We start from the raw sequence: 16,318 nt of genomic DNA, 5'->3' as shown, positions 1-16,318 counted from the left end.
GTCTTCCCTTCCTTTTTCTAACATCAATATTCAGGCGAAATTTCACTTTGCCATTTTTTTAAGTTCTCTTGTTTCTTCGTAGTACCTTTAGTTTCCAATTTCTTTACTCTGAATATAAAATAGTTTGAGGAATAACTCAAAGTCGTTCAATTTGCATTTTGCAGTTTGAATGCACCATCATAACGCTCATAAATCTGAATGAGTTTAAATATCCCACCAAAATCCGGCCGTCTGTGTTCATAAGCTAACCAACATCACCTCTTATGAGATTTGTCTTCGTTCTCGGCATGCTGAGATAAATGGAAACCGGTAGCTCATTGATCGCAGGTATTTTGTTTGAATGCACCATCATAACGCTCAAAAAATCTGAATGAGTTTAAATATCCCACCAAAATCCGTCTGAGTTCACAGGCTAACCAACATCACCTCTTACGAGATTTGTCTTCGTTCTCGGCATGCTGAGATAAATGGAAACCGATAGCTCATTGATCGCAGGCAGCAGCTTTGTTAATTTAGTTAGCGGCAAAATTTGAATGTTCCGTGAAGTGACGAAGATAATTCATCGTTTCTGTTCTTCCAAAGGCATCTTCTAAGGTGTTAATATAAGTTTTATTTTCACTGTATTTTTATTATTTATCTTATTTTATTCTACGTAAATGACTCCGTTGTTTTAACGAAAAAAAACGCTATAATCTTCACGACTTCTTCTGTTGTGCGACCGCTATTTCGCTTTCTACTATTACACAAAAAGCCAACAAAATGCTTCAAAGGTGGCGTGTCCTTGCCTTTTATAGGATCGCTTCGTGTTTAAGGTGATTCCTGAGAATTGCATTGCGCATCGCTACTGCGCATGATTTTCGCGTCATTAGCGCGCGCTCACGAGCGCGTGCACATACACATTTTTCTAAACGGCTTGGCTTGCGAGAGACAAATCATCGTTTTTTTCCTCGGAAACGGGTATCAGGGCCTAAAGATTTTTTTCTATTTGGTTTGAATGTAGAGATCACCTTCTATCTGTACAGTGAATATGGACCAATTTCTGTTGCAGAGTAAAAAATTATCACGGAAAATGAAAGCATAGCCAGCATTCGTAAAAGATAATATGTGGCCCCAGAACACTGCGTGCTTGGAACATATTGTATCCCTGTCGACTAAATATGAATGCCCTTATCATTAAGCGTACATCAAATTGCTCCTTAACATTTTATGCAATACATCCATTGTTGTATTTCTAGCTTAACTTTCTCTCTATTTTTCTGCTCTTTTAAAGCGTAAGGTGAATAGTTCAAATATAAACGTTTCTGAAAACAGATAATTTCAGGAATTATGGGGTTTATTGAAGGCCTTGCCGCTCCCAAACGAATATGGGGACTTCCCCTTTTTTATTTCAAATTTTAAGCTCTCTTGATATATTAAAAGCAGCCAATAGGTTAAGTTTGAAAGAAAATCTATTGTGAGTTATATTTCGATGGAATTACCTTACTGCCCCTTTCAGTAACATACGGACTCTAAAATTCAAAGCTCAACCGACAAATGCTTTTTTCGCTACCGTCAATCAAATGTTCGGCGGCTCCTCCCAGCTTCTGACTACTGCCGAGCGCGCGGTAATCAAATCAAATCGTTGAGCGCAGTTCAGATAACACAGTCGGAAGCTGGGAGGAGCCGCCGAACATTTGATTGACGGTAGCGAAAAACGCATTCGTCGGTTGAGCTTTGAATTTTAGAGTCCGCATTTTATTGAGAGGCGCAGTAAGTGCTGTCCCTCTGCATCCTTTTGCATGCTTCTATTTACGGTAGCTTTCGGAGTGGCAGGGGCATGTTAAATTCTCGTTAATGTGAATCGAAAGTATTCCGAAGATTATTAAACTATTTAGCGTTTCTTCTTCAGTTTTTCGTTTCGCTTAGTAATATGTGACTTGAGGAGTGAAACAACTGTCATTATGTCATTAGTGTTTTAAAACCGATAGATCTAGTCGATATTTTGCTGCTGTATATATGTTTGTGCTTGACTAACTAATCAAAATGAGGCATTTCAACTGATGGAATTCTCAGCACTTCCTTGTGGCATAAGTTCGGGTTATTTTATTTGTAGTTATTGCATCAGCTTCTAAAGGACAGTTTCCCGTCATGGTGCCCGCAGTTTCAAAGTGTTTGTAGCCAATACATGTATTAAACAAGCATTGCTCTTCACTGAGCTTTTCTGAAAACCGTGGAATAACTTTGAAATTTTACTATCAGCTGTTTGTCAACCAAGTCAGTTTGCCAACAGAAACAAACAGTCAGCTAACAGATGTCCAAATCATTCAGTTCGTTAAGCGCTGTTTCATTTCCATGTAACAGTTAAAATAAGGTTTTATCGCTTGATTGCTAACGAGACGTCATGCCAACCAGCTAAATTGGCACAGGCTATCTGTGACAGAAGGGACGTCATTTAACAGTGCAAGACTCTTCTCGGTCAGATTTAAATCTTGCCATGGGGGGTTTTGGAACGTTGCCGTTTGAATTTTGTCATTTCATTTCCAGTGACTGAAGTTACTCTGTCCCTTTAGTTGCACTGTGTTAATACTGTAACAAAACATTGAGAAACAATAATTTTGTATGTATTTATTGACTGACTGGGACGGCAAAATGGTAAAATATTTGGCTTAAACCAAGAGCCAAACATTTTCCTGCCTGGTCCAATTCAACCTCACTCAGTCAATGATCATTTTATCATTTAATGACCACTTTGTTTTTTAATTTCATTTTTTTAAAACTTCTTCATTTGTGAGCAGTGTTGACTTTCATTCCCTTCTTTTAGAGTAAGTTGGGAAGTGAAGTTGTCCTACATCAGATTGTTTGCCAGGATAGTAAAATTCTCCTTTAGAATGTTCACTATCAACGCTTATTTTAAAGAAAATAAAATTTTGCAGCAGCAAAAATAACTGCCTCCCTCATTTACTTGGATCAATTTTAAGGGAACAAATGTACATGTAAATGTGCATTTCTAGCAGCTAGGGCTGTACCATTTTCATCTCAAACCATAGTAACATCAAAACCAAAACCAAACCATTACACTTGAAGCTCGATTGAAAACCGCTCTTTAAAGAGTGGTAAATCACTATAGCTGTTGGAACGATTACAGTCACCTTTAGTTTAAACATAATCAGTGTGAAAAATATTCTGTTTCTTTCTAATTGACTCAAAATGGTTTCCAAAACGTTTATGTGATTTTGCAACATTAGAATTGCATTTAATTGCAAATAGGAGATTATTTTACAACCAGTGAAATTACATTGTATATGACAACATTTATTTGAAAGTGTTATATAGATGAGTTTTACACATGCTAATATTTTGATCATGTAGCATATCATATAACAAAGAACATTTTTCACATCTCAGACATCTGGTTGCTTTTTTCCTAGTTCAACCTGAATTCATCAGCAATTCAGAGAATTCAACAGTGATAGAGGGACAAAATATTGCTTTGCAATGTAAAGTTTATGGAATTCCTGCGCCAGATGTAAGATGGACAAAAGATGGAGAGGCAGTAAATATAGCAGATCAGAGGATAAGTGTTTCTTTTACGGGAAATACTTCAAGTTTGAAAATAATCAGTGTTGTCCAAGCAGATCAAGGACTGTACAGTTGTGTGGCAAATAACAGTTTAAATACTGTTACTTCCTATCCAGGAACACTGGCAGTACATTGTGAGTTCTTAATTGTGTTGTTTTTACTTGATACGCAATTGATTACCACATCTACTGGTACAGTCTGTACATATCATGTTTCTATCGACCAAGATGAAAGCCTGGTTAAATTTATATCACTTCTTTGCATATTTTAATGAGAACGTAAAAAAGTTAACAACACAAGAACAAAACCAACAATAGCATTGATAATGTTTTTTTTTTTCTGCCAATGAGAATGAATAAAGAGTAGTTTTTGGAAGTTTATGTAAGTTGTAATTTTGACATATTTGCCTAGTTCCTGTCCGGCTTTCTCCATTTCTTCTTTCATTTGATTTCGGTCACGTATCCGAAACCACGCCCGACCACGTGACCGAAAACAATTGACTGCAGCGACATATTGAGGCTTAGGAACTTGGCAAATCCTACATGAGGGTTTGATGAGTCAGAAATGGTGTGGAATGAGTGAAATTTCTAGAACCAACAATTCAATGGATAAATACAGTGCAAAGCACTTTCCGTTAATTATACTTTTTTCAGTATGTACAATGTACGTGTGTAGATAAATTGGTCTGAGAGTTTACTTTTCCCGGAATGGTGGAACCACAACTTGATGGAAAATAAACTATGATCACAATTTTACAAGGTTGAAGGTGATGTGCTCTATTCAGTATCACCTTTCAGGGCTCGGCTTTGAGGGGAAAAAAACATACCTTGGGGCCAGCTTGATTTAGTCGCCAGCAAAAATCTTTCAGTGAAAAGCGTGAAAAGGTAGTCGCCAGTGGAATAAAATAAAAAACAAAAAAAAAAGGGGCGCATAGGAGACACCACTGGTCGCAACGTCGAGTACTGCTTTTAGAATGGGTCTGAATTTTTTGAACAAACAAAGGAAACTGTTTGAAGAAAACATTTCAAAGTACATGCCCATAATCATGGTTCATGAGGTATTAATAATTTATGCAAATGTATTTATCTGTCCCATTTTCCCAGCTGGCCCAGCTAGGCCTTGAGATACAGTAGATCACCTAGCTCATTTCCATTCATTTAATATTTTACTTCATTTTACTGTTTTGTTGTGATTAAGTGCAAAAGTTTTGCAAAGAACTGAAGCAATTACAAAATTGAATTTGCAGTTGTGCCAGAAGTCAGGATTACTGGTGCTAAAGAACAGTTTGTTATTAAAGGAAGACAGATACTGCTGACTTGTCAGTGTAATGCTTTGCCACCAGTGTCTGAAGTGCAGTGGGAAAAAGGTGGAACAGTGATAGCAAGAAATACTATTGTGGAGATCAATGACTCACGAGTGGATATTCCATTTTTCAATGAAAGCCAAGTAAAGCTGTCCATTAATGCAACTACACCACAAGATGCTGGGAACTATACCTGTCTCGTTATTAATGATGTTGGTAATTCATCAGATACAACATCAGTTGTTATTCAAGGTCTGTTTTCCTGGTGTATTGTATTGACTTGGGTTTATACAATGTAACTTTAAGTAACTATCAACAAAGAAAAAGCATGCTTTAAATGGGGTGGTACTGAAATTACTGAAATGAGATTTTTGTATTCAGTTTTACTTTTGCATCCCTTGCTTTTATGGTTCTTTAAGAACCCTCATAATTTTTTTTTTTTTTTTTTTTTCAATTTGCCATCTGCCTTTCCCTATTTTTTTTTGTTTTACACCATTAATTTACATTCAGCAGCCTAATATACAGGTCTTAAACAAAGAGCGATCCTATATAACGAGGCTGAGGTGTTCAGCCTGCCAATCACAAATCCCAACGGACGACCAATGCTCCCATTTGATTGTCTTAGTCACTCAGGTCTAGTTTTAGCGCATTGCCACAAAATTCTGGAGAGCGACGGGTGTAATTTTCCGTTTTACTTTACAAGTAAGCAATGCCTTTTGAACTAAATGAACGATAGCTTCAAGAGAAGAGTTTACAAAGAAAATTGACTTTTTTGATTTCAACTTCATAATTTTGTTCGTCCACTTGCGAAAGCCTAACGTGTGAATTCGCGCTGTTCAGTCAAATTTGTAAAATGACGTGTTTTGTTCTTTTGATACCAGAGTGTCTTTGCTCCTTCGAGGATTAACGCGGTTGAGAAATAAGTTTGGAAACTAAAACTCGTAAAAGAAAATTCAGGTACAAGCGGACTGCGAAGTGTATATATTATTTCTACGGTAATATGGCTATTCTTCAGCCAGTTATCTAAAAGAAATTCCATTAGGTGAACATTGGCTGCTGTTGTACTCTTGCGGCTAAAATTCACTCTGCCTATAACGGACGCAACTTTTTGTTTTTATTGTATTCAGCCATAAACCTTCCTTCTCCTTTCTAACATCAATATTCAGGAAAAATCTCACTTTGCCATTTTTCAAGTTCTCTTGTTTCTTCGTAGTACTTTTGGTTTCCAATTTCTTTGCTCTAAATATAGAAGTTTGAGGAATAACTCAGGGTTGTTCAATTTGCATTTTGTTTGCGCCATCATAACGTTCATAAATCTGAGTTATTTTAAATATCCCACCAAAATCCGTCTGTGTGCACAGGCTAACCAAAATCACCTCTTAAGAGATTCGTTTCAGTTCTCGGCATGCTGAGACAAATAGAAACAGATACCTTGTTGATCGCAGGCATCAGCTTTGTTATTTCAGTTAGCGGCGAAATTTGAATATTCCGTGAAGTAACGAAGATAATTCATCGGTTTTGTTCTTCCAAAGGCATCCTCTGAAGTATTAATATAAGTTTTATTTTCACTGTTTTTTTTTTTATTATTTACCTTATATTATTCTACGTAAATGACTACGTTAGACGAAAAAAACGCCCTTAGTAGCGGAGCTCCTGCGCGTCCCTGATATATTGCGCACGTAATTTCTCCAATCTTGGCTGGGATTGTTGGGTATAAATTGTTAAAATTTAACCGGAAAAAATAGCAAAACCACACGCTGAACAATTACATGCTCACGAATGATCATTTTTTGAGTATCTGATCCAAGAAAAAATAATTCTCTCTTTCCTTTATCGTCAGTTATTGCAATCAGGAGCTCCGCTTTTAGGATTGGCTAAATCTATATATTAAAACTGAAAAAAAAAAAAAAAAATAGGGGATTAGGCTCTTCCTGATTCATGGTACTTCAATAATTTAGCCAAACACTTTTTTTCACTTGTACCCTGTATTCTTTGTCAGTCTGTAGTCACTGTTTGAGTAATGGGGGAGAACATTGATTGTACGAGAATTGTTGTTGAAGAGTGTATAATTATAAAGCTTAACTCTACCGTGAAACCAAACCCACCATTAATTTGTTCGCTCAATTTAATAGCCAGGAGGAATATAGCCCCTTTTGATAAGGTTTGTTCTGATTCATGGTGCTTCAATTAACCAAACACTATTTTTTTTTTCACTTGGTCGCTTACATGTACATGTAGTCTTTGTCAATCTATAGTTACCTGTTGAACTCTAATTGTTCATGGACTGTTGTTGAAAAGTGTTTATATTAATTAACTTTACAGTGGAACCAAACCCACCAGTGAATGTCGTAGTTGTCTCAAAGAGCTCACGAGTAGTGAATATGTCCTGGATTGCTGGTTTTGATGGGAACAGTGCAATTCAGAACTACACAGTAAAGACAAGTCTAGATAATGCAGACTTTGTAGATGCTGTCTGTCAAGAATACATGTCAGATGGTTCCTGTGTGGTGTCCAGTACAAGTGCATCTGTTGGAAACCTCTCACCTTGGACATTATATTACTTTAAAGTGCTTGCAAGAAACATGGTTGGCACTAGTGAAGGGAGCCCTGTAGTGAATGCTACCACAGATGAAGAAGGTGCTCTACACTAACATAAACAATGTAGTTGTTTCAACATTTACATACATGTAATCTGTAACATTTGAATTTATACAAATTGCTGCTTTCACTCTACATTACTCAGGCACATATTGCTAGATATTTTAATAACAAGGTGAATCAATTTGATTGTTTGCATGATCAAAATGTGACAGCCTTTTTGCAGCTGAAATAAAAAATATACACAAGAAAAGCTAATAAATGTGGTTGTTTATTTATCCATTCACCACTATTGTCCCCAGCAAAGTCGGGTGCATACATGTACAGCTGTTTGTGAAAAGGGTCACTGGCTTAGGAAAGTAAGAACAATGTCAACTTTATTATTACTTTCAGAAATTTTTTGCTTTTCGAACTTTTCAGTTCTTTCTTTGCTTGTTTCGTTGTTTGCTTGGGTTTGCTTCGTCGCTTCATTCTTTACTCTTTTGTTGCCACATTTTTGTGTGTAATGTTTATGCCAAGTTACTGTTCGCCTTTGAAAATCAAATTAACTTTCTACTCCAGAGCCTGGTGTTGCACCTGAAAGTGTGACAGGACAGAACAGCAGCTCAACCAGCATCTTAGTCATGTGGGATGAAGTTCCAACTGATCAACAGAATGGTATCATCACGGGTTACACCATTACTTACAAGTCACAAACAGAGAATGACAATGGAGGTGTTCAAGTAAATGCCTCTGTTCGCCAGACAGAATTGACAGATCTAAAAGAGTATGTCAACTACAATATCACAGTGTTTGCATCTACTGTGAAAGGAGAAGGACCAGCCAGTGATCCAATTGTTGTAAGAACAGACCAGGATAGTAAGTTATCTTTCTTATCAATTTTTCGTTTTCTTGATGTTTTGGTAATTTCTTAGTGCTTTGTATAGACTGATTGAAAAGCTTTAATCAGTAGAAGTGCGTCCTTTGAAAGCAACTATTTTTGTAGTTGAAGGCAAAGAACTCGTGATTTTGAAGTAATTGATCTCAAAATACTGAACACTTAAGTTGCCATTAGAGGTTGTAGAAGACGTTTTGTGACAATACGTGTTAGCCACGTGTAATGCAATTTCATCTTCTAGCAATATCCTTCTTACATGTACAAACCCGGCCCCTGGTCTGATATTGCAGAATATCATCTATTAACTAATTAATTAATTAACTAATTAATTAAATCATCAGCCCGTTATTGTTCTTAAGTGATAAATTGGTCAGTTATTTTAGTTAGTTAGAAGGTTGGATAGTTAGGTATTTGTTCTATTTCATTTAGTAAGTTATTTGCTGTTAGGCGCATTGAGTTGAGAAATGCGCCCTATAAAAATGTAGCTATAATTATTATTATTGGTGTTAATTGTCATTATCATTATCATTAACATTAACATCACTATCACTATCATTGTCATTATCATTATCATTATCATTATCATTATCATTATCATTATCATTATCATTATCATTATCATTATCATTATCATTATCATTATCATTATCATTATCATTATCATTATCATTATCATTATCATTATCATTATCATTATCATTATCATTATCATTATCATTATCATTATCATTATCATTATCATTATCATTATCATTATCATTATCATTATCATTATCATTATCATTATCATTATCATTGTCATTGTCATTGTCATTGTCATTATTATTATTGATTTTATAAAGTAAAAATTTCGCACAGTGTGACGTGTTACCTTGTACCTTGTTGGTACACAGATTAAATTAAAGGAGACTATGATAAGAGCATACAAAATGATTATGATCACCTCTAAAGAAGAAGATTGTTAATAACTGCCCTCACAACATTTACAAATAGTTATATGTACGAAAGCTCAACCAACCAATCATGCTAAGCTAACTTGTTTTGATCTTTTACATCAGAACCTGAAAGTGCTCCACAAAATGTAATGGGACAGGACCGCAACTCAACCAGCATCTTAGTCACGTGGGATGAAGTTCCAGCTGATCAACAGAATGGTATCATAACCGGTTACACCATTACTTACCAGTCACAAACAGAGAATGACAATGACAGTGTTCCAGCTGGTGCGGAAGATCGTGAAAAGGAATTGACCGGTCTAAAGGAGTTTGTCATCTACAATATCACAGTGTTTGCATCTACTGTGAAAGGAGATGGACCAGCCAGTGATCCCGTTATTGTTGTGAGAACAGGCCAGAATAGTAAGTAATTAATTTTTTCCTTTCAATTTACATTCGTTCCAATCTCTGGAAAGTAGCTTTTCATGCTCGAATGAGATGTAAATAGCTTTTCAAACTAGCTACGAGTGCACGTTCAGTGCTGTTGAAAGACGTGATAGCCTAATGCCTAGGAGAGTGACAGCTCGGATCGATCAGTATTGTTTTGAGCACTGGCCGTCCATTGTGTTGTGTTTATACACACAGCATTCTTCTCCTATGATGCTTGTTTTCACCCCTGAAATCTTGACAATTGATGAACTGTGAGGACAGTCTAAAATACGAGGGTATTACCTGCAATAGACTACCTGTCCATTTAGGGGGAGTATTTGTGTTACTTGTAGTTGCTCCATGCTATAAAAACTCTTATTAAGCTCCGGCAATGTTGGTCATTTTGGCCTGAGTGCACACCTTCCCCTTTGAAGCTTGCAAGAGATGTTTGGTAAATTTCAGAAATTGTCACTTACATGTAGCAAGAAAATGACACAAGCCAGCTGCTCTCTCAAGCTTAAAGCATTTTAATTGTCGATCTATTCGCAAAGGGAAATTTCAGTAGTGCTAGTCTCCTTCACATGCACCTAACTCACCACTAATGTTACCTTTACCTCTCAGTTTTCTTACTGATGGCGTTGATGATATTTTAGTCCCAGATTATCCATTTTCTTCCGTTAGATAGGTAGACATTGTCTTGCATGATCCATGATTCATTCAGTTCCCTCAAGTGACGTCAGAAAGGCGTTAATAGCTATCGGTATTTGCTTTACTCAGATACTTAAGCCTAGTCACTTTCTTTGCAAATTAACTTAATTTGCAGAGAAAGTGACTAGTTGTAAGTATCTCTGTAAAGTAAATAACGATGGTTATCAAGGGTCATTAAGCCTTTAGTAAGCTTGTTCATACATTTTTTTTTCGTCAGAACCTGACGGTGCTCCGCAAAATGTGAGAGGACAGAACAGCAGTTCAACCAGCATCTTAGTCATGTGGGATGAAGTTCCAGCTGATAAACAGAATGGTATCATAACCGGTTACACCATTACTTACCACTCACAAACAGAGAATGACAATGGAAGTGTTTTGGTTGGTGCCAATGACCGTCAAAAGAATTTGACAGAACTAAAGGAGTACGTCAACTACAACATGGCAGTGTTTGCATCTACTGTAAAAGGAAATGGACCAGCCAATGACCCTGTAATTGTTGTTAGAACGGACCAGGACAGTAAGCAATTTTTTATTTGAATCCTTTTTTTGTGGGTGTTATTGTGGATTTTGTGGCTGCTTGGTTCTTGTCTGTTACTCACTTTGAAGCTGACCTCTCCTGTGTAGAATTGGCTTCTTTAACCGGTCAGAGGTTAAAAAACCTATCATTGATATCAAATTTGTGAAAGAAACGTTCTCAAAGAAAATAACCCATGAGATTTGCAAGTCGCACTGGGCAGAAATGTTTGTATTAAAATTTCATAAACGGTTTGCATAGTAAGAGATCATAATTTTATAGGTAAAGTATCTCCGGTTTTAGCAGCATCAAGAGACTAGAAGTATTTCTGCTTCTCCCTGGTTGAGATGTGAATCCATTGCAGGATTAGCCCCAGCATTAAATTTGCCGGTACTCATTTGTACACCTGGGTGGAGAGAGGCACTGTGAGAGTAAAGTGTCCTGCCCAAGAAAACGACACAATGACATTTAATGTCCTCGACCAGGGCTTGAACCCGGACTGCTCGATCTCGAGGCGAGCGCACTAACTATATATATAGGGTTACCATGCCTTCATACGAGACCATATACAGATTATTTTCAGATAAGATAAGACAAGAACTTTATTAACGTGTCGAATTCGCTAGCATACAATGTATATTAATTGGGGACACCTAACTACGATTACTTATCTTATACTACAGGCTGAGAAATTTCTGAAATGTGATTGGCTAAGACCAGTAGTATTTAAGCCAAATTTGAAATACTTACATGTAAAAATTACAGCCAGTTTCCATGGTAACTGAAAAATTATTGTTTCTAATTTTAAAACAATGGCGGATAGATTTCCCGATTGTGACGCGAAAGAACTACAACAATTAAAGGAAAATGCAGAAAATTCGAACACAAAGAAAAGCACTAAGACCTGGGTTACTGTTTGGACCACATGGGCTGAAGAAAAAGCATACAGTCCAGATATTGTAAGCCACGAAGCCAAGGAACTTGACGAGATGCTTCAGAAGTTTTTCGCCGAGGGTAGAAAGAAGGATGGTTCAGGCTACGAGCCAGACAGTTTGTGGGTAATGATAGCGTCCCTGGACCGTCATTTAAAGGAAGCAGGCAGCAGCATTTCCATTGCCAAGGACAGAGAGTTTGTCAACAGTCGCAAAGTAGGGAAGGGAAAGCTCGCTTCCTCCGTGAACAGGGCTACGGCAAACGTCCCCGTGCATCAAAAGCACTAACCACTGAAGATGAAGAGCTGTTGTGGTCCAAAGGGCTCCTTGGCAGCCAGTCTCCGAAGTCCCTAATAACCACAATGTGGTTTCTTTTGACGCAGCATTTCGGATTACGAGGCTGTCAGGAACACCATGACATGTATGTCGAAGATCTTTCATTCACCAAAGACGACAATGGCGTCGAGTACATCACGTACGAAGAAAATCCCACAAAAACGCGTCAGGGCGGCCTTCGCAAAAAAAGAAGAGTGGTTCAGCCGAAAATATTTGTAACTGGTGGGCCAAGATGTCCAGTCAAGCTTCTAAAGACTTTCCTGTCACACAGACCCGAGGAAATGAAAAACAGTGGGCCATTTTACCTCGCGGTGATTGAGCGCCCTAAGTGTCAAGTGTGGTATAAGCGACAGAGAATGGGGATCCACAGCATTAATTCCTTCATGAAATCTATGGCTCTTCAGGGCGAGATTGAAGGTAAACGGCTCACAAACCACAGTGCACGCAAAACGCTGGTGAAGAAACTCAAAGCTGCCAACCAACCTCGCTCCGCAATTATTGGCATCACTGGCCATACAAACGAGCGATGAGAATGAACAACGGCTGATTTCCTCAATCATAAGCTCTGACGGTCAGGCAAGCACGTCCAACCAACGCCGTCCTCTTCAGAATGTTGGCCTTTCCTCTGATGTGGAAAACACGCTGATGATGAATGAAGAGCGGTTGACTACAATCAACAATTTCCACGGCTGTCGAGTGACCATCAACTACCAGCTTAGCCAGAAGTTTCCCGAGCCGAGGTGCAGTGTTCCACAGGCAGAATCGATTGCAGATGATTGTTAAACTTTGATTGATGAACCTATTAAAAACTTTCACTCTTTAGAACTGAGATTTACAGACATTCGAGTACAGTTTCATCACAGTTGTGTGATGTGTGACCATATGTGATGTTTAAGCGATCACATGTTTAATCACATGTCATTGTATAGCCATTCAACTGCGCGTGACTAAATAAAAATATGTGTGTTATATGAAACGCAAAATTTCTTTGCCTTGTAGTATAAACAAAAAATAGCACGGTTTCTTCGGGGTATTTGGGATAAATACCGGCTCGTGATATTTCAAAACTCCCCAAATATCACTCGCGGTATTTATCCCAAATACCCCTAGAAACCGTGCTATTTCCTATACTAATAATTAATAAAATATGAAATACATGTACGTATGTAAGTGTTTTAAAATATATATACAAAACAAACAATGAGTCATGCAGTAAGATCTAGTGTTAGTTGTTACATAAAGAACAGTCTTTACACGTACTGTCCAGCAGGCTAGTGTAATCAACCAATTAGATGCGCTTTTTAAAAGTGTGCAATGATTCAGGAGATCGAATAGATTTGTCGAGTTTGGACCAACGAACAGGGCCTAAATAAGTCAGGCTATGTTTGCCATGAGCAACGGTCCAAAATCTGGATATGGTGAAATCAGAATTTCTAAGGTGATACTGAGAATTTGTAACAACAAATAATTCCGCAATGTAAGGAGGCGCCTGACCATTTTTGACTTTATACATTATGATTGCAATGGCTTGCAATCGTCGCGTATGAAGTGTTGGTAGTTTCGCTCTTTGCAAGAGTTCCTCATACGTCGATTTATTGTCACAATAAACAGCTCGTAGTGCTCGTTCCTCAATTCGTTCTAGTTTTCTGCCATCAGAAGAACGACAAAATGCCAGACAGTCTGACAGTATGTGAGATGAGGTAGTATAGCAAATTTGACAATGTGTACTTTAGCTGATATCGGAATGAGGTTGCGTAATCTCAGAAGAACACCAGTTTGATAGGAGGCTTTTCTACAAACATTGCTTACATGACTCAAAAATGATAGTTGATCGTCAAAGGTAACCCCTAAGAGCGTTATCTCTGGTTTCTGATCAATTACAGTGTCATTGATAACAATGTGTAAATCCTTATGACAGTTCCTCGGGCCCAGACTCATCACCTGATACGTTGAAAAATTTCCTTGTAAAAAGTTGTTGTTGTACCACTCAGAGATGATGTTTCATTCCTCAGTTAAAATGCTTTCCGCTTCGTTAGTTGCCTTCGCCACTAAAAACAGTTGGTGGTCACCCGCTACGTAAATAACCTGTTTTCATCAGTGGAGAGGTGTAGATCGTTTTGGAAAACACTCCAAAGAAGAGGCCCGAAGGCCGATCCCTTTCCTTTTGTGTATTCTAAAATCAACTAATTACAGGAACACCAAGAGATTGTTTTTGTTTTTGTTTTTTTTAATAAAAACGATAGATCTTACGTAGTACCGGAAGTAAAGCTAAGTTGCCGCCCTCTCTTTACCGGTCAGTTGTCAGAGTCCCAAAAATGTACTTATATAATCAGTTTAATACTACAAACCAGATTTTAGTTGAGTTATTACGTCTCTCACCGTTTTGTCGCCCCAAGCAGAGATTTTGTATCGTTTTCGTACTCTATTAAACCCTGCTGAAACTGTTTAAAGGAAAGAATGAGCAGCTTCACTTTCATGAAGAGTGTACATAAGAACATCGGTATGATAGGTAACTTTGTTGGAGGGACAATAAGGGGATGGTGTCCCTAATTTACTCCAAAGTATCCTTGAACAAGCACTTGTTAGGCCATTTATTTTTGTTCAAGCTTTTTGCAGCTCTCTCTACCGGCAACGCGTTTTTTTGTCTTTAGGCGTTGACAAAACGGACGGTTTCTTCCACATATAATTTAAATCTCTTCTCAGCAAACGCCTATAAAGTTACAACACGTTCGTAAGGGAACGATGCTCATTTCCCAGGAGGCGGTTTCTTAATAGACGTTTAACTGGAAAAGCCTTTATGTTATAGCATGTTTCTCATATGCACGTGCACATATCACGTGTGTACAGTATCCCCCTACATCAGGCAACTACGATTAGCCATGTCCTTGATAACCGTATCCAACCCGTAGTTCTTTAGAAAGTCTTGTCAGGAATGAAATATGTATGCCTGTCATTACAAAGTTAACTTGTTTTCACCTTTTCTTTAAGAACCTGATGGTGCTCCACAAAATGTGAGAGGACAGAACAGCAGCTCAACCAGCATCTTAGTCATGTGGGATGAAGTTCCAGCTGATAAACAGAATGGTATCATAACCGGTTACACCATTACTTACCACTCACAAACAGAGAATGACAATGGAAGTGTTTTGGTTGGTGCCAATTATCGTCAAAAGAATTTGACAGAACTAAAGGAGTACGTCAACTACAACATAGCAGTGTTTGCATCTACCGTAAAAGGAAATGGACCAGCCAATGACCCTTTTATTGTTGTTAGAACGGACCAGAGTCGTAAGTAGATTTTCTTTTCAATTAACATTCGTTCCATTTTGTTAAATATATTCTGTCCTTGGAACTCCCATATGTGAAAAGTACCTTTTCATGCTTTTATGAGATGTATTAGCTTGCCATACCAAAGTTACTATAGTGCTTGTTCAATGCTGCTGAGACACGTGAAGGCCTAGTGGTTAGGAGAGTGACAGTCCTGATCAATTAATATTAGTTTTAGCACTGGTCGAGCGATCGCGTTGTGTTTCTAGAGAAGAAGGTTCTATTTTAATGCTTCTCTCCACTCAAGAAGTATTGAAAATTAATCATCTTTGAGTTCAGTCTTCTAAACTGCTGGGGGATTACCTCCAATGTTACAAAAACTGGAATTAGCGGGCAATGTGGGCCATTACACCTTACGCCTTACCATTTTAAGGCTGTAAGAGATGTTTAACGTTATAAATTTTACGGAAAAGGTTACTTACCAAGAAATTACACGAGCCTGCTGCTTTCTGTAGCTCGCATTTTGAACGTCGACAATTTGCAAAAGCTTTTCCCAGCAATTTTAGTGGCTCATACCTTATACACCATTACACACTCATTGAAAGTTACACTAATCTTATCCAATCCTGTTACTTTAATAATTATGTCTCAGATTATCAATTTTCTTTGACTAGTTATACTGTAGGTAGATATAGTCTCACGCGTTTCATGCTACATGTATCTCAAGAAAAAGACGTTGTAAAAGCTTAATGACTCTTATCTTTCGGTAAAGATAATGTGGTTAAGGTTACAGTATACCTTAAGGGGTGTCTCGCGCGTAAGCGATGTAGCGCGTGCAGTTTAAGCTGTAGATAACTAAAC

General features: G+C 37.7%; 1 protein-coding gene and 1 pseudogene across 1 annotated transcript in view; both read left to right on the top strand.

The window, feature by feature from the left end:
• Positions 1-16,318, top strand: part of LOC145467312 (uncharacterized) — a 166,733-nt gene that overhangs the window by 66,925 nt on the left and 83,490 nt on the right. Inside the window, exons 16-22 of the mRNA XM_081450852.1 lie at positions 3,408-3,692; positions 4,805-5,113; positions 7,184-7,498; positions 8,021-8,317; positions 9,395-9,694; positions 10,626-10,925; positions 15,179-15,478. Coding sequence (XP_081306978.1) covers positions 3,408-3,692; positions 4,805-5,113; positions 7,184-7,498; positions 8,021-8,317; positions 9,395-9,694; positions 10,626-10,925; positions 15,179-15,478 — 2,106 coding nt within the window. The remainder of the gene's footprint in view (positions 1-3,407; positions 3,693-4,804; positions 5,114-7,183; positions 7,499-8,020; positions 8,318-9,394; positions 9,695-10,625; positions 10,926-15,178; positions 15,479-16,318) is intronic.
• LOC145467439 (uncharacterized) lies at positions 12,085-13,879 on the top strand (annotated as a pseudogene).

The sequence above is a fragment of the Orbicella franksi genome, chromosome 14 (assembly GCF_964199315.1).
Source record: "Orbicella franksi chromosome 14, jaOrbFran1.1, whole genome shotgun sequence".
NCBI classification, from domain to species: domain Eukaryota; kingdom Metazoa; phylum Cnidaria; class Anthozoa; order Scleractinia; family Merulinidae; genus Orbicella; species Orbicella franksi.
Note: the sequence above shows the minus strand (reverse complement) of the source record. Positions and strands in the feature narration are given on the sequence as shown.